This window comes from Camelus ferus, chromosome 12, assembly GCF_009834535.1.
Source record: "Camelus ferus isolate YT-003-E chromosome 12, BCGSAC_Cfer_1.0, whole genome shotgun sequence".
NCBI classification, from domain to species: domain Eukaryota; kingdom Metazoa; phylum Chordata; class Mammalia; order Artiodactyla; family Camelidae; genus Camelus; species Camelus ferus.
Genome location: NC_045707.1, coordinates 39,381,193 through 39,401,148, shown reverse-complemented (window position 1 = coordinate 39,401,148; position 19,956 = coordinate 39,381,193). Strand labels below are relative to the sequence as shown.

General features: G+C 43.9%; 3 protein-coding genes across 8 annotated transcripts in view; 2 read left to right on the top strand and 1 right to left on the bottom strand.

Annotated features, from left to right (window-relative positions):
- Positions 1–10,805, top strand: part of TDG (thymine DNA glycosylase) — a 48,060-nt gene extending 37,255 nt beyond the window's left edge. Inside the window, exons 13-14 of one of the 2 annotated variants that reach the window (XR_004324679.1) lie at positions 8,902–8,970; positions 10,672–10,805. The gene's annotated coding sequence lies outside the window, so the exon portion shown is untranslated. Of the gene's footprint in view, positions 1–432; positions 600–8,901; positions 8,971–10,671 lie in introns of those variants that run through there. The other variant, XR_004324678.1, reaches the window with a different exon arrangement.
- GLT8D2 (glycosyltransferase 8 domain containing 2) overlaps positions 1–17,614 on the bottom strand; it is a 38,170-nt gene extending 20,556 nt beyond the window's left edge. The window contains exons 1-5 of one of the 4 annotated variants that reach the window (XM_032493466.1): positions 17,348–17,614; positions 14,554–14,688; positions 13,119–13,693; positions 9,070–9,205; positions 6,347–6,825 (exon numbers count right to left, since the gene is read on the bottom strand). The gene's annotated coding sequence lies outside the window, so the exon portion shown is untranslated. Of the gene's footprint in view, positions 1–6,346; positions 6,826–9,069; positions 9,206–13,118; positions 14,689–17,347 lie in introns of all 4 variants that reach the window. The other 3 variants (XM_032493470.1, XM_032493467.1, XM_032493469.1) reach the window with 3 other exon arrangements.
- Positions 17,615–17,644: 30 nt separating this feature from the next.
- The window catches only part of HCFC2 (host cell factor C2), a 41,719-nt gene continuing 39,407 nt past the window's right edge, over positions 17,645–19,956 (top strand). Inside the window, exons 1-2 of one of the 2 annotated variants that reach the window (XM_032493458.1) lie at positions 17,645–17,846; positions 19,306–19,454. In XM_032493458.1, the coding sequence (XP_032349349.1) occupies positions 17,684–17,846; positions 19,306–19,454 (312 nt within the window). In that variant the 5' untranslated portion in view covers positions 17,645–17,683. The remainder of the gene's footprint in view (positions 17,847–19,305; positions 19,455–19,956) is intronic. The other variant, XM_032493457.1, reaches the window with a different exon arrangement.

Sequence of the window (19,956 nt, the reverse complement as noted above, 5' to 3'; positions counted from 1 at the left end):
CACCTGCTTCCCCACCACCTTTGTGACTGTTCACCTCAGTCTCTTTGGCTGCTGCCCCTTCTCTGGAACTTCTAAATGGCATAACACTTCAGGACTCAGTTCTTGATTTCTCTTCTCTCTCTAAACTCTCTCCTTACTAGGTCTCCTTCTGTCTCATGGCGTAAAACACCATTTCAATGCCAACAACTCCCGAATTACTGTCTCCAACCCAGATCTCTCATGTGGACTCCAGACTCCTAAAGCCAACTGTCCACTTAGTGTCTCCACTTGAAGGCATCATTTGTCCAAAACTGAGCTCCTGACATTTTCCCCCAAACAGGCACCTCCTATCATCTTCCCTGACTCAGTTAATGGCAACCCCATTTTTCTAACTGCTTTGGCAAAAATAAACTTGGTGTTATCCTTGACCCCTCTCTGTTTCATTTCCTACAGATGAACTGACAACAAACCTTGTCAGCTCCACCTTCAACACATATCCAGAATTTTCGCCACCTGTACAGCCTCTACCCTGGCCTGATCACCATCATCCTTTGCCTGGATGATTCTGCCTGTCTCCTTTTAGCTGACTTTCAACAAAGCAGTCAGAGAGAGCCTGTTAAGACAGGAGTCAGAGTATGTTGTTTTCTGTTCAGAATTCCCCAAGGCCTCCCTATTTCTCTCAGAGTAAAAGCCAAAGTCCTTTTTGTGTCCTACAAGATCTCGCCCGATCACACTGGCCTCCCTGCCAGACATTCTCCTGCCTCAGAGCCTTTTACACTTGTTCCCTTCCCCTGGAATGCTGTTCCCTTCACCTGGAACAGTCCCACCAGATATCTATGTGGCTCGCTCCTTCACTTCCCTGGACTCAGTCAAAACCCCCTAGCCCCAGCAATACATCTACTACTTTTCCTCAGCAATGACCACCACCCCACATACTGCCCATTTCTCTGGTTTTCCTGTACCCTCCCAGTGATAGACTATAAGCTCCATGAAGGCAGGGAATTTTGTCTGTTTTGTTCATTGCCAAATAGCCAGCACAAGTACCTGGAGATAGAAACCCTCAAAAATATTTACAGACTAGAGGGATGAACACGTGACCTTCTCCTCCAGGAAGCTGCACAAGCACCTCAAACCTCATCTGTTCACAACTGAAATCAGCACCTGCCCCACAGAAATCCCTCTTCAGTGTTCTCTGAGCATCCTCTTCAGTTGCTTCCTCCCAGCCCCTCATCCAGTCAGTCACTGATTCACACAGTTTCTCCTCCTAAGTGTTTCCTTTTTAACTTTTTTTAATTGAAGTATAGTTATTTCAGGTATACAGCAAAGTGATTCAGTTATACATATATGTATCCATTCTTTTTCAGATTCTCCATTATAGGTTATTACAGGATATTGAATATAGTTCCCTGTGCTATACAGTAGGTCCGTGTGTGTGTGTGTGTGTGTGTGTGTGTGTGTGTGTGTGTGTGTGTGTGTGTATGTTAATCCCAAATTCCTTATTTATCCCTCCCCTCCTTTCCCCTTTGGTAATCATACGTTTGTTTCCTATGTCTGTGAGTCTGTTTCTGGTTTGTAAATAAATTCATTTTTATCTTTTTTTTTTTTTTTTTTTTTTTTTAGATTCCACGTATAAGTGATATCATATGATATTTGTCTTTCTCTGTCTGACTTCCTTCACTTAATGTGATCATCTTTAGGTCCATCTAAGTGTTTGTTAATCCACCTCCTTTCTACCTTGCCTCATCTCATTCAATAACGTCCCACATGGCCTTCCTGCCTCTAGGATTCAAATTCCCCCATTATTCCAACATTGTTTTCTATAGTTTGGTTGTCATAGCTTTAGTTTCTTTTACTCTTGATCAGTCCCACCCTACCCACACTGCCTTTTTATTTTTCATGAAAATTTTTTGGAAGAACACAAGCCAATTGTCTTGTAGAATTCTAATGACTGATTTAAAACACTACTCTGAGTGTCCTTTTCCCCTCTAAAGCCCTTCACTGGGAAATCCAGTACCAAAAGGTTAAGGCTGGAGCTTAAGATTCCCATGGGCCCTCTGGGCCATGCCTTCTGTCCAAGCTCTACTGCTTGAAGGTTCGTCTCCAGCCCTCCGCTGTCCTCCACACCCAAGACTATGCTTTTCTTGTCTCTGGACTTCAGTTTAAGCAGTCCCCTCTGCCTGGGATGTCCTTTCCCCTGCTCTTTCCCCAGCAAATTGCTCCTTGTGCTTTAAGGACTCCTCCTCCTCCTTCAGGAAGCCTTACGTAACTACCTTGCCTGGGTTCTCCTCTGATCTCCACTGCGATGCCTATCCCCGCACTCAAAACACTGGGTTCTAATATGGCTGTGGCTGTCTCTTCCACTAAACCATGAGATGACAGAGGACAGGGACTGTGGCTTGCCCACCCTGTGTGCCTCAATAAATGTGTGTGGAATGAATGACGGAGAAACAGGAGAGAGGGAGAAAGGGCTCCTGTTGCTCTGTTCTTCAATCCCAGGAAAAAAGGGGTCAGCATACCTTCAATAAGGAAGAAAGCCAGAAGGAGGGGAAAGCCAGGTTGATGGTCCCACTCCAGGAATGAAGACAGAGGGCTCTGTTTTCTTATTGGCCTTTCTCTTAACATAACAACAAGGAGAATTGTGTCCCCTGCACCTCTGTAAGCTTTCCTAGGCTGAATGATTTCTGTGTTGTGCTTTTCCTGTAATAAATAATCAAGCCTTTAGCATTAAGAGCCCATAGGCCTAGGGAGGAGGGTATAGCCCAGTGGTAGAGCACATGCTTAGCATGCACAAGGTCCTGGATTCAATCCCCAGTACCTCCATTTAAATAAATAAATAAACCTAATTACCCCCCTGAAAAAAATTAAATAAACTAAAACTAAAATAAAATATTTTTTAAAAAGAGCCCATAGGAGCTGGGGGAGGGGGGGCTCACCTAGCAGCCAGTGTTGGAAAGAGGAAATCCCTAAGCAGGGCAACGGATGGAGGGAGCCTCAAAGAGGAGTGGTCCTAAGGCCTGTGACTGGAAGAAAAGGAGAGCTTAGAGAGTTGGTCTGGACCAGAGAAGTGTCCGCTAGGTTTTAAAAAAGGCCCCTGAAGACCTTGCATGAGGAGCTGTTTTACCAAATGCCAAAGAGTTTGGGCCTGTGCCCAAATCTGGAAAGAATGTCTTAAGACCTGGCAGCGGCTAAGGGAATTAGCTCTGCCTTGGAAGAAAAGACAAAAGTGGGAAGGACTCCAGAAAAGTATTCTAAAAATCAGCCCCTAAGATTTATTTTACATGCCAACTCTAATCAGTTGGTAGGAGCTTTCAGTACTGCTAAACTGAGAAGGAGTCGAAAACCACCACCAGACTCGAAAGAAAGAAAGATAGGAAGGAAGAAAGAAAGAAAGAAAGAAATGTAATTGTAATTGATTAATCATGTCTGCCATGGGATCAGGTAAGGAGGAACAAGAAAGAACCTGGGAATTCAAAGGAAGATAAAAGAGAGGGCTCCCAAAAAGTACCGTTGAATGACTTAAATCTGGAAATATGGGGTTTGCCACTGGACAGAATTGACTTTGAAACCTTGTTCTGCCTCATTTCTTACTGTGTAATCTTGGGCAATTTACAAAACCCGATCTGTAAAATGGGATTGTTCTGCAGATTAAATTAAATGCTATATTACAATGATAATAGGAAACACTTACACTGTAACTTCTATGAGCCATTTTTCTAAGAACTTTATATATATATATAAATTAATTAATTTGATATGCACAACAAACCTATCAGATTATTATCCCCAATATACTGATGAAGAAACTGAAGTTCAGAAAGGTTAAAAGACCTGCCAAGAGTGACACACCTAGTGAGTGGCAGAGGCAGAATGCACACCCAGGCAGTCTGGCTCTGAGATCATGCTCTTGATCACCCTACAAGCTACTATAGCCACCTACTTTCCACTGCTGATTGTTCTCATGATGGTCAAGCAACTGACAGAAGCTCTATGATTTCACATAACTCTGTAAGACTTGCAGCCTGAAGTTCACACATGCGTAACACACATTTAATAGAGCACTTCATCTTCAACCAGGCAGGAGAGAGTCATGAACAGGACAGGAGCATAGGGTCACTTGACAATAAGAGAAAGAAGAACAAAACCAGGACTCAGGAATTTAGCCTCCAACAAAACACCTCTGGCCTTTTTACTTTTTGCTCTAGCATGGAAAAGGCTTACTCCAGATTCACTAGAATACACAGGACAGGGAAGCTGAGGGAGGGTGTCTTCTGTTTGTGGAGGATCCATCTTGCTTTCTCCTGTGTGGGACTGAGGTGTTCTTTCACAACATGGCTGTAGACCAGGTGTCAACTAACCATGGCCAACTCCTGCACCAAAGGTTTTTATAAACAAAGTTTTGTAGGAACATAGCCAGGCTTATTCTTTGATGTTTTTTCCATGGTCATATCTACTCTACTTCAGCAGATCTGAATTGTTGCAATGAAGACCATATGGCCTGCAAAGCCATGTATCTGGCCCTTTGTAGGAAATGTTTGCTGATCCCTGCTGTTCACCTTAGGCCAGACTTTCTACATATCAATATGGCACACATGATCAATTCTCTGTTCTTAACTAGGGAAGGAAGAAGATGTCCTCTTGGGTGTTTGCCAGGGAAGATATGAAGTAGGATGTCCATAAGAAGAAACAGTATGAAAATAGACGTGGCCAAAATAGGATATTGCAGAGTGATATCATATGTTAATCTGTGTGATGTGATAACATGGCTCGATAACATGGCTCAGGGGTCAACTGGGAACCACTGGGTTAAACAAACAAGCAGATTTTGCTTCTGCGGGACTTCTCAGGACCTTTAAAAAGCCATCAAGCCTTGAGAGGGCTGCGAGAGAGACAGGGCTTAGAGAATGTCTTTTGTCTATGGAGCTATCTTCTTCAGAACATTCTTTGACAAATGCTGAAACAAAAGAAGTCTTTAGAATCATGCTCCCTGGGAACCAGGAATGAAAACTGTGAGCGCTATGGCTGCATGAGCATGCTTTTTCTCGACAAGGAAAGAGGCAGAACAGAGAAGAACTAAAGAGTAGAAAAAAGAAAGAGGTGTGTGAAGAGGAGAAGGAAGGAAGCAGGGCCCTGGAGAGACAACTTGTAAGGATGTGAGGAACACTTACACAATTGGACTGTCGGAGGGAACAGCATGTCAAAAGCTGGGCTGGATGTGTGGTCACTTTCACCATTACTATTGTCATCGTCCGCACCACCAGAGAAGCTTACCTTCCCTGAGGGTCTGACTACTTGGCAGATCCTGCATTATATCCTTTAGACACATGATGTCACTTAATTCCCATTTTACAGATGAGGATGTAGAGTCACAGACAAGTTAAATAACTTACCCAGAGTCAAAGCTTATAAAGATTATAAGTGGCAGTGCATAAATTCACCTTTGTGAGTTGGACCCCAGAGCCCATGTTCCCAGCACTGCCCTGCCCTACTTCTAGCTGAGTAAGATGGAGTCCTGGCATTCCATTGCACGACACACAAAGGATATTGTATACAAATGCAACACCAAAACATTCCGAGGAAAAGACAAAACAAATAAAACAATGCCACTTGGGATATTTGGCTGCACAGGGCCAAACAGCTAGAGGACCGCCTTTTTTTTGCAGCACATTCAGATGTTTAAGTATCATATTTTCTTCCCCTCTGTCTTTTTACTTTTAAACTATCCCCTCTTAACTTAAGTCATAAGTTATATATCAGGCTGTATCAGGCTTATCCAGTGTATTACACTTGCTCATAAAGTGAACATAAGAAGACATTTTTGAATGTTAAAAAGCATTTTCAACCCAAACACTATGACTACTGTATTTACAATAAGCTTCATTTAGATTTCATACAACTGCCAGTTCTTTTTGGGGGAATTGGGGCCCTCAGAACAGCTACCTAGGACAGATTCCGAAAACATGAATCACAGCTCAATTAAATATTTCATGGCTCAGAAACATGCCTGCGTTAAATGCTCACATTTATCCAGTCTGAGCTAACCGCTGATTTCCATACTTAAAATATGATGAAAATAGAAAATCACACTACCTGGGGGTTGGGGGAGGGGAGAAATGATCCCAGGTCTGGAAAAGCAATCCAGGATGTGAAAAATTTGCGCATTGAGTATTCTGGATTTGCTACAAGGGGAAAAAAAAAAAGATGGTTCCACTGACATGCTACAAAAATCAGCTGTGGGCTCCTGAAGGCAGTTTGTGTGGGACTGACCACCTCTGATTTACTTTCTTGAGTCTATAGCAAATAAAGGACAGCTGCAGGCGGGCCAGAGTGAAATAGAAAGGCTGTCACACTGTTGTAAATTTCTGTTTACCTGGTAAGCGGTGAGGGCACGTCTCTGGGCTCCTTGGTCCAGAAGAGCTGCAGGGCAGAGCGTTCAAATCGTGGCTGCTGCCCTTCACGCTGCTCCAGCTGCTTCTAAGATCCCATTGGAAATCCCAAAGGGCTGGAGAGCCTCAAGGCCAATATTACGTTTCCAAAAGTCTTTCTCCCCCACCAGACCCTCCCCCCCACCTTGCTTGCGTCGACTTTGGAGCGGCTCAGGTTTCTTCCACCCCTGCTCCAAGCAGCTGGGAATCCAGGCGTTATGCTGGCCAAGTGAGGCGGCCCCTGAAACCACTTCCAGATGTGCTTGGCAGGCGGGCTCCAAAGGGCCAGACTTCCTCTTGCGTCCTCCTCTGGCAGCCTGCAAATCATTTCGAAAACAAGGCTGCTCTGGAAGAAAAGATTCAAAACTGGAGAAAAGCAAATTCTTGGAGGGTGTATTTCTATCACACGTTGGGTCCAGGTAAACTTTGAAAGAGCAGAAGTGAAAAAAATTAAGTTCATACTGATTTTAAGAAAATCTTCATGGCCACTAGCTTCTCCTGAAATGCCCTAGTCATTAAAATGCTGTTGTCCCCAAATCACAATCCACGTAAGAGCCATTGTCTCATTCTACCAAGGCAGTGATAGAGGTTTCAAGATGGTGTGTTTTGTGCCTGAACGTGGAAAGGAATCACGCGGAGAATCAACCCCACCCAGCTCTGGGCTGTTCTGTGTCTCTGCCATTGATTCTCAGAAACCCAGGAAATGGTGCCAGCACCCTGCCAGGGATCATGAAATTTATTCCTGCAACAGCCTCTCTCCCTAGATCCTATAAGGAAATGAGTTTGCCTCTACTCACTGCCACCTTCTAAAGTGGTACTCCCCAAAAGAAATACAATGCAAACCACATTGTAATTTAAAGTTAGATAGGAGTCACTTTAAGTACAAAGAGGTAAATTAATTTTAATGATATATATTTTATTTAAACCAATATATATAAAAATAATATTTCAACATGTAATCAATATAAAACATTATTAACAAGACATTTTATACTTTTTTTGGTACGAACTCTTTAAAATCTGGCATATACTTTACACTTGCAGCACATCTCAATTTCAACACTAAATTTCATCAGGAACAATTGATATGTATTTAGGTTTCATAAAATTTGCATTTTAAAAAGTAGATTCGCATACTCAAGTTGCTCCAAACATTCTGCAATTTTCCAATAACCGAACTGCAAGTCAGTTTTACAATTCAGTTTAAACTGATTAAGTAAAACATAAAATTCAGTTCCTCAGTGGCACTAGGCACACTTTAAGTTCTCACAGCCAGTGTGGCTAGTGGGTGTGGCTAGTGGCTCCTGTACTGAACAGTGCGGCTCTGAAGAATCTGGTGGAAGTTTTTCAGACTTGAACTTGGAGGGTGGGAGTATCCCGAACAGCTTCCATTTGTATAGAACTTTGAACACCGACAAGGAATTTTTTCACATCTTTTATTGTGTTTTATTCGCACAATATTCCCATTAGGTAAGTCGAGAAGATGTTTTTGCCCCAATTTGCAAAGGAGCACATGGAGGCTTTGAGCAAGTTAGTGATGAAGCCAGGACTGGAATTCCTGTTTGGTGCTTTAAAACTGTTTCTTACCTCAGGCGAGTCTCAAATACTAGGATTTTTGGCCGCAACTCTAGGGTTAAATTGTATCCACTGTTATATCTTCGCTTGGTCATCCTTCAGCATTCAGGCACTGTATAGAATTACTGGAAGCTCTAGCAGCATTCTTATATACTCCCATCCTAAAGCCCTCACACCATTCAGCACGTATGTCATTTTTATTTGGAGCAGACTCGACATTACGCTATTCCTCTTCTCCCTTGGCTCCCAGTGAGCTGTTTTAAATCACAACTCTACTCAGTTTTTTAGCTAACAGACATGGCTGTAAAATGTTTCTCTTTGGTTGTGGCAAAGATACATTTTATACATTGATTACATGCAGGAAGTCAGAAGGTTTGGTGGCAGCACAGGGTACTGTGCACTAAGTATTCCTGCACCAGTCCTCACTGTACCCACATAAGCAAAAATAGCAACGTTTCCTGGCTCAGGGCTTGACACTGCCCTTCCAGAATTATGTGCTGTCAGGAGCAACGGGACAGTCCCTCAGACATGTCCCAAGGCACCATGTTGGAAAGCACTCTAAACTGACTCCTGCCAGTCCAGTTTCCTTGAAAGATTGGGTTTTCTCCTCCTTTGCATCTCTCATCCACTTAGCAGAATGACTGACCCAGGGTAAGAGCTGGTAAATAAGGAAGTTCAGAGGGTATGACAATCAAAGCACACCAGAAGGGGACTTAGAATTGAAATAATAAAGACGTTGTTTTCATAGATCCCACTTGCTATTCATATTAACTTCCATATGGACCGAAATCTCTCTGTCATTGCTCTTTGTACACATTCTCCCTGACCCCCTACTGTCTCCAACTCCAGATTCTCCTGTATTTCTGCTGGGCCATGTACTGAGGATGCAAGAGGCTTATTTCTATGACTTTGATTCCTACTTTAGATGCACAGATTCTCTCCCCTGGAGAAGAAATGAAACCAGAAAGAGACACAGGATAAAAGGGGCACTCTGGTAAGTGCAGTGGCTATTGGCATGGGCTCTGAGAAAGACAGACAGACAGACCTAGGTGTTAGCTCATATGTTATACTTACACACTACTGAAAATCTCACCTTCAGTTTCCTCATCTGTAAAGTGGGGCAGCCTCTTGGGGATTAAAAGACATCATGCACATAAAGCACTCGGTAAGGGCTCTGTACATGGAAGTTATTATTATTGTTGTTGCATGAAGACATCCCAAGGTATGAACTAGACAAAGAAATTGTAACAGTAAGTTACTGGTAACTTCTTTTTAAAAAGTCCAAGTGAGTTATATGATGTTGCAAACACTGCTGGTAGCCTATTTAATAACCTCTCTGCTCCTTCCCTTCAAATAGAAACACTTTTTCATTTGAGGTAGCAAATGCCCAGTTAAAAATACCTTCTCAGAGGGTCTGCAGCTAGAGTGGCATGTGAGTAGAAGTCGGCTGTCTGCGACTTCCTAGAAAGCTGTTGTTTTCCTGGCAAAGAGCTGTTGGTGCCTTTTGCCCTTTCCGCCTGTCTGAAATCCAACGCGAATGCCTGGAGGTAGAGTAGCCATCTCGCAGCTCTGTGGATAAAAGGCCCACACTGTGTGGCTGCATATGGCTACACGGGCTGTGTGCAGGGACTACAGTGTAAAATCAGTTAGGGTCCTGGCAGGACGCAGATGGCTCACTCCAATGGGCTGATGGTGGAGACTGAAAAAAGGCACCATCCGGAAAGGTGTAGTCAGTACTAGGGAAACACGATTAAGAGATGGTGCAGTATCCTGGGGTTAGTAACTGCAGGGGGCTATTACCACTTCCAGTCCTGAGGACAAGAGTATGGAGTGGTTACCAGGACTGGGAGACAGTAGCTGCATGGACAAGTCCGCCTAACAGGAGCAGCCTCTGCTGACCCCCACAAAAGGGACGGGGGTTCTTACTCCAACCTTATAATCTCCTGTTGGTGGTGCTTCCCATTGGCCAAACCCAACTGGAAGTCAGACAGCAGGAGAGCTCACGTGATGTAATACATCTAGGTCAGCTTCAGGGCACTGAACAAGTTAAAGAAGAGGAGGGAATAGATCCGAATAAGCCAAAGGAAATTATCCTTGTACAATGTGGCTAGGGTTCTCTGGCATTGTGTGATTCAGCAGCCCTGCACATGTTAATGTTAAGGAGGGCAGAGCAAGGACATAGGAAAAACCCAAGTCCCTGGTGGCACTGGGAGTCACCACAGCAGCCCTGAACTGACCACTTTTGGAACATCTTACGTGAGGAAAGTAAACCTGGATGTGGCTAAGTCACTGTGGTCGGGTTTCAGTGATACGCCCAAATGCAGTCCTATGTGAACTATACGCATTTTTGATTTGTAGTAGCAGTAGTCAACACAACGTATGTCTGAATCATTATTATTCCATTTTATTTCTTATTAGTTGAAAGTCAAACGTTCAGCATTTCTTACCCAATGGGCCTGCCTTGGCTGAGTGTACTACCTTGTAGATAAAGTCTTAGATAAAATCTCCTAAGGCTGATGAATGTGACTGGAAGGGAAGGAAGCAGCATTATGTGGCAGCAGTGAATCACTGCACTGGGTCAGGCTGATAAGCCTCTACTTATTGCCTTGATCAACTAGGGCTGGGCTCCAAGATCACCCACACAGGGCAGGAAATCCTAATACAGGAGTCTCAATTCCCTTTCTTTGTCTCGTAGGGCTCAATGACAGGTCATCTTCTTGTTCGAAGCTGAGGTGCTCTGGCTCTTCCCTGGAGCCCCTGAGGTCCAGCAATTACTCCTGCACCTGACTCTCTGCACTTGGGGTCCCTTTCTCCCAGATGACATGACTGGTTTCCTTCCTTGACTCTTGCACCAGTTCCTTGCTCTGGTAACTTGTATAGGCTCTACCTGGCTTGGAGTCCTGCCTGGCTCTTGCCAGCTACCCTCTCCACACCTTGGCCACAGCTCTAGCCATGGCCGGAGCCCGGCGATCTGGGAACAGACCTCTCAGACACCATCTGCTCTCTTCATCTCGGGAACGGTGCCTGCCTAGGCTCTCTGCTGTTGTGCTCTGCCCACCTGCTGGCACTCCTCAAAACCCCTTCTTAGACTGCTGCCAATAACCCCTTGGCCCAAGTCCTCAACTGAGATTAAGGTATCCCTTGGACAAGGCGATTTACACTCTTGGCTGAAAACACAGCACTGTCTGCCACCTCTCAGCTCCAGTCCCTCCCTCTCAGACTGACTCCCCAGTGGCCTATAGCTTAGGAGGAGCAGAAACAGTAGTAATATAATGAAAATGATGACAATTATAGAAGTAAAACAATCTACTACTTACTAAATGCTAACTACATGCCGGGCAATGCATAAGCAAAGCCCAGTACTTTTGTGTTTTTTTTGCCTTTTGTGCACAGAATCAGAACAAATTTCAGTTACCACAGTTTAGTTTAGTAACATCAGTTCCCCAACAATACAGTTCAAATCTGTTACCATAGTATATCAACTATGAGTAACTAGATAGTTACAAACTTCACTGCCGGGTTTTCAGTCCACAAACTGACTAAGCAGATAACAGATCCACATCATGATCAGGGATCAATCGTGTCACTTCTCTGACTGTCTGTGTTTGGTCACTGGATAGCTGTTACTCAGCTTATGTACAGACAGAAGAGCATGTCGTTGTGTTGTTTCCTTAATTCCTGGTGATAAACCCATGTGATATTTACAAAAATAGATAATAGAACTGGCCAACAAAGATAAAAGTATAGCATTGGGGATCTGAATAAGAAGATGCCACAGCAGGAGGTGCAGACTAGATGTCTAACCTGGGAACTCACAAGGATCCCTGTAAATGCCAATAAAGGATAAAAACATGCTGGAAAAAAAAAAAGAGAAAAGTGTAGCAAAGGAACGAAAAGTGACAATGGTGGGAGTGAAGTTCAAATCAAAAATAAACGGAGGTAGAGAAGAAACAGCTGGCAGTGGGACGACACTGTCACTATTCAACTCTAGCTATACAGCCAGAGAAATCTAGGAAAGGTGACTTTCTGAACATAAATAAGGAAAGTGGTTGTGATGAGAAGGATGAAGATGCTCCAGAGGAAGTGACATGGGCAAAAAATTCACATTAAAGCAACTCTCAAAGATATTTCACGATGTTGAAAGTGCAAAGGATAAACTATGGGAAGCTGATCCAAACTCAGAAAGGAGCATGACAATTTGCCAAGGCACATAACAGAGGCTCACTCCTTGAAGGAAGTTTTGTGACAAGAAGATAAGCACTCAGATACTCTTCGTGAGTTGTATTAAAAAACAAAACAAAACAAAATCCTAAATATTTAATTTTCTATGCTTCCAATGTTTTAAATTACAGTATAACAAATAAATATTAGGTCTACTATTTTTTTTCATTTCTTAATATATTTAAAACCAACAGTCTATATTCAATGTCTTATAATAAACTATAATGAAAAAGAATCTAAAAAGAATGTGTATGTATAACTGAATCGCTTTGCTGTACACCTGAAACTAACATTGTAAATCAACTACACTTCAATAAAAAATAAAATTAAAAAAAAACAACAGTAAGAGAGTTTTAAATATATTAACAAAACATTTTAATGATTGCAAACAGAACAGCAGCAATTTTCTGATTGAGAATTAAGATCGCGTCACAGGGTTTCAACTTTCATGGTCATTTTCATAGAACAGCACTCCCATGCAAAGCAAGGACTGCCTATACTTTACATACATGATCTCATTTGATCTTCAAAATAACCCTAAGAAATAGATGCTATTATCAGCCCCATTTTATAGACAAAGAATCTGAGGCTCAAAGGAAATAAATAATTGGACCAAGACCACATAGCTCATAAATGGCTATGCATACTGAATTCTAAATCGCATGGTCTGAACCCCAAGGCTATACTGTGAGCCCAGGTATGTACTGATGGGTGTTTGATATGTGGGGACAGGAGTAAACGAGAGAAAGAGGTGAGAGATGAAGGTACCTTCTCTAATATAACTTCCAGGGGCTAGAGCAGCATTGTCCAATAGAGGTTTCTGTTTTCTATTATATTTTTATAGAAGATAAATATTTATGTAATCTATAATATAGAAATAGAATATATTGAACCCTAGTACACATGTAAATCTACACGTACCTCTGAATCCATCCTTTCTTGATCCTCCAGGATCCTGCTCCATTAAATTTCAACTCTCCCTGAAGCAGGCCTACTTGATTAACTCAACCAACTCTCATTTTCAACCTTCTCCCTTGCTTGCTTCTCATTAGTGAGGCTGAAAACAAACAAACAAACAAACAAACAAACAAACAAACACTTTCCTGGACTCCTATCACCACCTGCCTGCAAGATGACCTCTTGTTTTCCTCTGTAACAGAACCTTGACAATTAGCTAGCTGGGCACTTGGTCATTCTAAATAAAAACCACATTTCTCAAACTTCCTTCAACTGGTTGTGGCCTTCTGACTAAATATTGGCTTATGAGATGTAAGAAATAATAGGTACAATTCCAAAATGTGTTCTGGAGAGAGGAACATTCCCTTACTCTTTCCTGCTGGCTAAAATGCAGATACAGTAGCTAGAGCTGGGGTAGCCATCTTGTGTCATGCGCTGGAAAGAGGAATTCCAATCCACAAAGCCTACAAATGCTTGAAGACTTGGCGAAACAGACCTGCCACTTTGGCTTTAGATGGTCGCTTCCAAAATTCATTTACCTGAAAGAAATATAAACTTTTAAAGCCATTATTATCTTGGTACTTCATCTCTAGAGCTAATGTAACCTTAATACACCAACTGTCCGATTCTGACCAGCAAAACCTAAGGGCAAGTGTGCTGGGTGTCTTCTGGGGAAAATGCTTTTCCTCCCTGTAAAAGGAGAGTTCTATTTCCCCATCCTGCCCATCTTCCTGCTTCATGCCTTTGGGCGTGTTTGTGTGAGGATACAATGTCCAGAGCTGCAACAGCTTTCTTTCGACCACAAAGGAAGGGTCAAGAGAAATTCAGAGTCACTAATTGGAACCCTGACACCACTGAATTGCTGAACTAACTCTGGACCTACCTACTTTAAATTTATTTTGCAAGATAATTAAGAGCCTTACAATCTAGCCACTTTGTGTTGGATATTCTGCTACTCATGACAGAAAGCGTTTCCAAATGAAATATTGTCCTGCTCTGATCTAAATGTTTGTGTCCACCCCCGACCAAATTTGTATGTTGAAATCCTCCCCAACAATGTGATGGTGTTAGGAGGTAGGGCCTCTGGTATTTTGGTGCTTAGGTCATGCGAGTGGAGCCCTCATGAACGGGATTAGTGCCCTAACAAAAGAGAACCTAGGGAGCTGCCTCATCCCTTCCACCAGGTAAGGAAACAGCCAGAAGTCAGTGGTCTGCAACCTGTAAGAGGGTCTTCATCAGAACCCAACTATGCTGGGACTCTCATCTTGGACTCCCAGCCTCCAGAGCTGTGATAAATAAATGTATGTGGGTTATTAGCTGCTTAGTCTGTAGCTAATAACAGCAGCTAATAATTACAGCAGCCCAGACTAAGACATCTCTATTCCTCCTTCAGTCTTACCTTTTCAACTGGATCTTTCTTCTGGGCCCTCAGTCAAGCTCAAGTCTCATCCATGAACAATAGTAGGAACAGCTTGTCCTGTACCCATTTTTCTTCTCCAGCCACTGTTCTTTCTTTCCTTTCGTGGGCGAGTCTCTGTAAAAAGTAGACTACACATGTTATCTGTGCTGCCTTGCTTGTTGTTCATTCTTCGATCTTCTGTGGCTTCCCTCCTCCCACTCCTCTGAGTATTTTAATCTAGGCCATTAATAACCTCCTAGTTTGCAAATCCAGCAGACACTGCTTCTTCTTCTTATCTGACCTCTTTATGGCTTTTGGCTGTGATAACCACTTCCTCTCTGTGAAAGCTCCTTCACTCAGGGCTTCTTTGACATTGATCTCACCTAGTTCCCTTTTGACTGCTCTGGCTATTCGTTCCCCATTTCGTTCATGAGTGCCTCCTTCTGTCTTTGCCTCTTAAATACTGGCTTCTTCAGGGCGCTATTCTGCCTCCCTCTTCTCTGCCCTTTCTCCACTCTCCTCCTAGGTGGTAACTTCCATTCCAAAGTTTCAAAGATTGAAGGTAGCTTTCTTAAGAATTGGGGACCTATTTTAGACTCCTCACTTAAGCAAAGTTGAATCAAAGCTGCTCTGGTAAAATATCTTTCCTATTGGATTAAGCATCTTGTCATGGATCAAACTGTGTCCCCCCAAAAGACATGCTGAATCTTAATGCCCAATACCTGTGAATGTGACTTTATTTGAACATAAGGTGTTTGCAGGTGTAATCAAATTAAGATGAGGTTCTAGGATGGGCCCTAATCCAATGTGACTGCTGAACTTAGAAGAGAAACAAACACACAGGGACTACGCCATGTGATGACTGAAGCAGAGGTTGGAGTGATGCAGCTACAAAGAAGGTCTAGGATTGATGGTCACCACCTTAAGCTAGAAAGAGGCAAGGAAGCATCCTCCCCTACAGGTTTCAGAGGGTTATGTCCCTGCTGACACCTTTTTTGAATTTCTAGCCTCTAGAACTAAAGGTGAGACAACAAATTTCTGTAGTTTTAAGCCATCAGTTTTGTGATACTTTGTTACAGCAGTCCAAGAAAACAAATACAGACTTTCACCACTGTGCTGAAGCTCCTGATCTAAGCAGCCAGTTATAACTTGTAATCTCTTTCGCTTAATAATTTGCCTTCATCTTTTCCTTGGTTCAGAGGTTTTCAGCCTTTCGAATACCATGCACCAGTTTTGCTTTGTTTTTTAATTTGAATATCAACACTGGGGTTGCAACTTTTAATTCTGTCATTGGTCTTTTGCTATAGGACATCAAAAAAAAAAAAAAAAGGTACGGGGAGAGTATAGTTCAGTGTTAGAGTGCATGCTTAGCACGCATGAAGTCCTGGGTTCAATCCCCAGTACCTCCAATAAAACAAACAACAACCATCTACTTACAGCCTCATTCATAAAAGTTAAGACATTTTAACACTAAACTCTCAGAATAAAGCCGAGTTCTTTAAATATTTTAAGTTTTATGAAAAACTCATTATTCTATACCAACTTTTCCAGTGTTGTTTCAGATACATAAAAATTTTATAACCAAAATATTTAAGAGCCCATGTTATGTATATGACCAAGAAAAATATCAATACACACATGCTCACAGCCTTCTTTGTTCCCAGTCATCTTCCCATTCCCTTTCCAAATTCTCTCTGACCATATTATGAAATTGGGGCGTTAATCAGTGAGAGTAAGAACTTGAGGAGCAGGAGCTGGAAAGAATAGTAAGAATTTCTTTTAAAAAGGGAGAGAATTACCTCTCAAAAGGAAGTTTAGATGAATGAGAAGGTGGGAGAGGCATGCTTGGGTTTGAGAGAGTTAGGGGAGGGGGGATGAGCTAGGCACATGAGAGAAATTGAAAACAGTAAGATGGAGAAAAATAAACTTTAGAAAACTTGGTCTACATTATGTGTATTTGGTCTTTGATACCTTCTTCAGAGAGTGAGATAGGGATTTAAATTGTTTTCTTTTTTTCTTTTCCTTTTCCTGCTGGACTTGTAACTCTTGAGTGTGATTCTGTGTAGGACCAGATCATAAGGCAGCACGGGTTACTTAAGACTGATCAGAGTAAGTATGCTCTAGTGGTTAGAGGCTGGGGCTCTGGAATCAGAAATTCTACGTTTGAATCCTGACCCAATCCTTTTCTGCTGTGTGCCCGTGAGAGTATTACTTTACTTTTCCGTGCCTCATTTCCCCATCCACGAAAGGGAGATAAAAGTACCCACTTCACTGGATCGTTGGGAGAAACATAAAATTAAGGTAAGGAGGAAACTGCTTGCCAATGAAAGACCCTCAAAGGTTAGAGAGTAATAAAACAGAAATCTATATATAATCTCCCACCTGCCTAAACAAAACAACTTTCGCGGCTCACCGTTCCTAAACTTCTTGTCATGGCACCCCGCCCCCAACCTGATCTGCCCTATTTGCCTTTGCAGGCTTAGCGCCAATCTTCCCTCGGGTGTTCTTAGCGGCTGCGGGCACTCAGCGCTCGCGGCAGCTCGGTCGTGGTCCAGACTCCCTCCCTCCCTCCCGCCCTCCCGCCCGCCTAGGCGGGCATCCTTAACGCCTCCGCGCCTCGGGGCTCACGTCACCCCCTATGCAGAGACAGACTTCCTTCTCCTCTCCCCGCGCTCCTGGCACTTCAAAACCTCTACGTGAGCTTTTCTCCCGCTGTTATCATTGTTCACAGGGTTTGACTCGCCCGCACGCCCTAGATGCTCAATTAAAGTGGTCTTAAAGGAAAACGCTGTACCTTTTCCCGCAAATACAAAACGGGGGGCTCTGGGTGGGGAGGGGAGACTTGGTCGGTAAGCAATGTCCTTCCACCCTTAAATCCGTTGCCCCGAGTGCCGGGGCCAGCCACGTCGCCCAGGGGTCTGGGCGGGGGCGGGGCTCCCTCGCCAGGACTCCTCTGCTCTACGCGGACCTCCAGACTTGCCCTGGACGCCGGCGGTCACGGGGCCGTCGCGCACCACGCAGCACCCCCAACCCCCGCGCACAGCTGGAGACGGGTCCCCGCCCTTCCCCCGGAGCGGCGGCGCCGGAGCGGGCGCGGTGCATTGTGGGCAGAGGGGCGGGGGTTGGGAAGATGGCGGCTCCCAGCCTCCTCAACTGGAGGCGAGTTTCCTCCTTCACGGGGCCGGTCCCCCGCGCCCGGCACGGACACCGGGCGGTGGCCATCCGGGAGTTGATGATCATCTTTGGAGGGGGCAACGAGGGCATCGCGGACGAGCTGCACGTCTACAACACGGGTAGGCGCGGCGACGGTTCTTCGGCCCCGCCTGTGGGAGCCGCGGAGGGGGAGGGGAGGCGAGGCGGTGGCCGCGGCCCTGACAGCTGTCACCGCCGGGTCACTGCCTCCACTGGCGGGTGGCGGGGAGCGCGGCTCGGCCGGGCGGCCCCGTTCCCGCAGTGTCCTGGGCGGGAGCTCCATTTCCCCGGGATCCGCGGGGCAGAACTGGCCCTGAGCGGGGCGCGCCGGCCCTCGGGCAGGCGGTCCCGGACCCCCCCGCTCCGGCCCTGCTGGCGGACGTAGGCTAGAGAGACTGTTTCCACCCTCCTGGGCCTCTTCCCCAAGTCTCGCCCACTCCGGGGCCCCGAAATCCCGCCCCTGTCAAAAACCAAGTCCAAACCAAAGCTCTTCTGGGCCTTTCCTGTCTTTGCCTTCCTTCCTTCCTTCCGTGGGAGGAAGAGAATATAGTGGGAATGAGGAGGAAAAGCGAGAGGCCTTCTAGTACTTAAACCACAAATACAACCCGGTATCTGGCAGGTGCAGTCAAGATTTTTACCCCATTGGTAGCCCTCTTAACTGACGGCGAAGTGGTTCATGGGTGAGACCCGCGCCTGTCTTTGCATGACTGAGTGTGTGTGCCCAAGCTCATCAGTGCAGCGCTCGCTCGGAAAGAGTACTGTCAGCTTGAGTGCCGCTGCAAATCAGCAATGCCCCCAGCCAGGGAAGCCCTGCTTTTGAGTACCTCCGTGGAATAGAAAGGAGGTTGGGATTTCATTTTTTTTCACTTATAAATGCTCCAGCTATCATGAGAAAGCTGTTTGCTTGGTGTAAGTTTAATTAATGAATTTTGGGTCTATGTCATGATCAGTAACTTTTCTTTGACCAAACAACTTAATCTTAGTGTCATTTAAAAATTAATAAAATGGTGATGTAGAGGGAATTTTATTTTTTCACCTTCTCCTCCTCCTGACACCCCAGCATAAAAAGTTTAAAAGTTAGTTAATAATTTAGTGTCATGTAAAAACCTTGGCTTTGGAATAAGTTAGACCTGGTTTGAATTTTGCTTTGCCAGTTGCCCAGAATCAGCGCTAAAGTTAGTAAACCTAGGTGTCAGATTTTTCGCTTGTAGACTGGAGAGGATGATACTCACCAAGTAGGATTTTTGTGAGAAATTAAATTATATAGATCGGGGTTTTTCAACAGCAGCACTATCAACACTTGAAAGGGAGACTTCTTTGTTGTAGGGGGCTGCACTGTATTCACAAAGATGTTTGACAGCATCCCTAGCATCTACCCACCAGTTTCCAGTAGCTTCCCCCCCCCCCCCACCAGATATGACACCAAAATTTTTTTGTTTGTCCCTTGGGGCAAAATTATTCCCAATAACCACTGATATAGATGATACATATAAAAGTACATACTTATAGTTTGTTATAACTGTTTTTTATAATTGGTTTTAATTTTATTTTGGCAACTAGTTACAAATCAGTGGTTCCTACCAGCTGTTAGAGGAGACATCCCTCCAGGCTGCGCTGCCCATGGATTTGTCTGTGATGGTACCAGAATATTAGTGTTTGGGGGAATGGTTGAATATGGAAGATACAGCAATGAGTTATATGAGTTACAAGTAAGTGTCTTTCAAGTTTATTATCTCAAGCTGAAGCTTTATTAACGATTGTGTTCATAATTCTTTGAAATTCTTTGCAAAATATTTCATTAACATACTTAAAATAGTGTGAGCTTCACATTTTATAGCATCAAAGAAAACTTTTTTTAGCCAAAGTTTCTAATGTAAGTCTTTTTCCAGTATCCAGTGCAACATTTGTAACGTTAAGATACCTGTTACTTAGCATCAATTGTACGTGTTATATGTTTGGCCTTTTGTATCTTAGTGCAGTGTTTTTCAACTTTAGCCCGCAGCAGAAGCACCTGGAGGGTTTGTGAAAACACAGATTGCTGGCCCCTGCCCTCAGAGTTTCTGAATCAAGATTCTCTGTAGTAGGGCCTCACAACTTGCGTCTCACCAAATTCCCACCTAATGCTCTTGGTCTCCAGACCATCCTTTGAAAACTTCTGTCTTAGTTATAGAAATTGTTACCCTCACATTAATAATCACTTTTTTTTTCTTT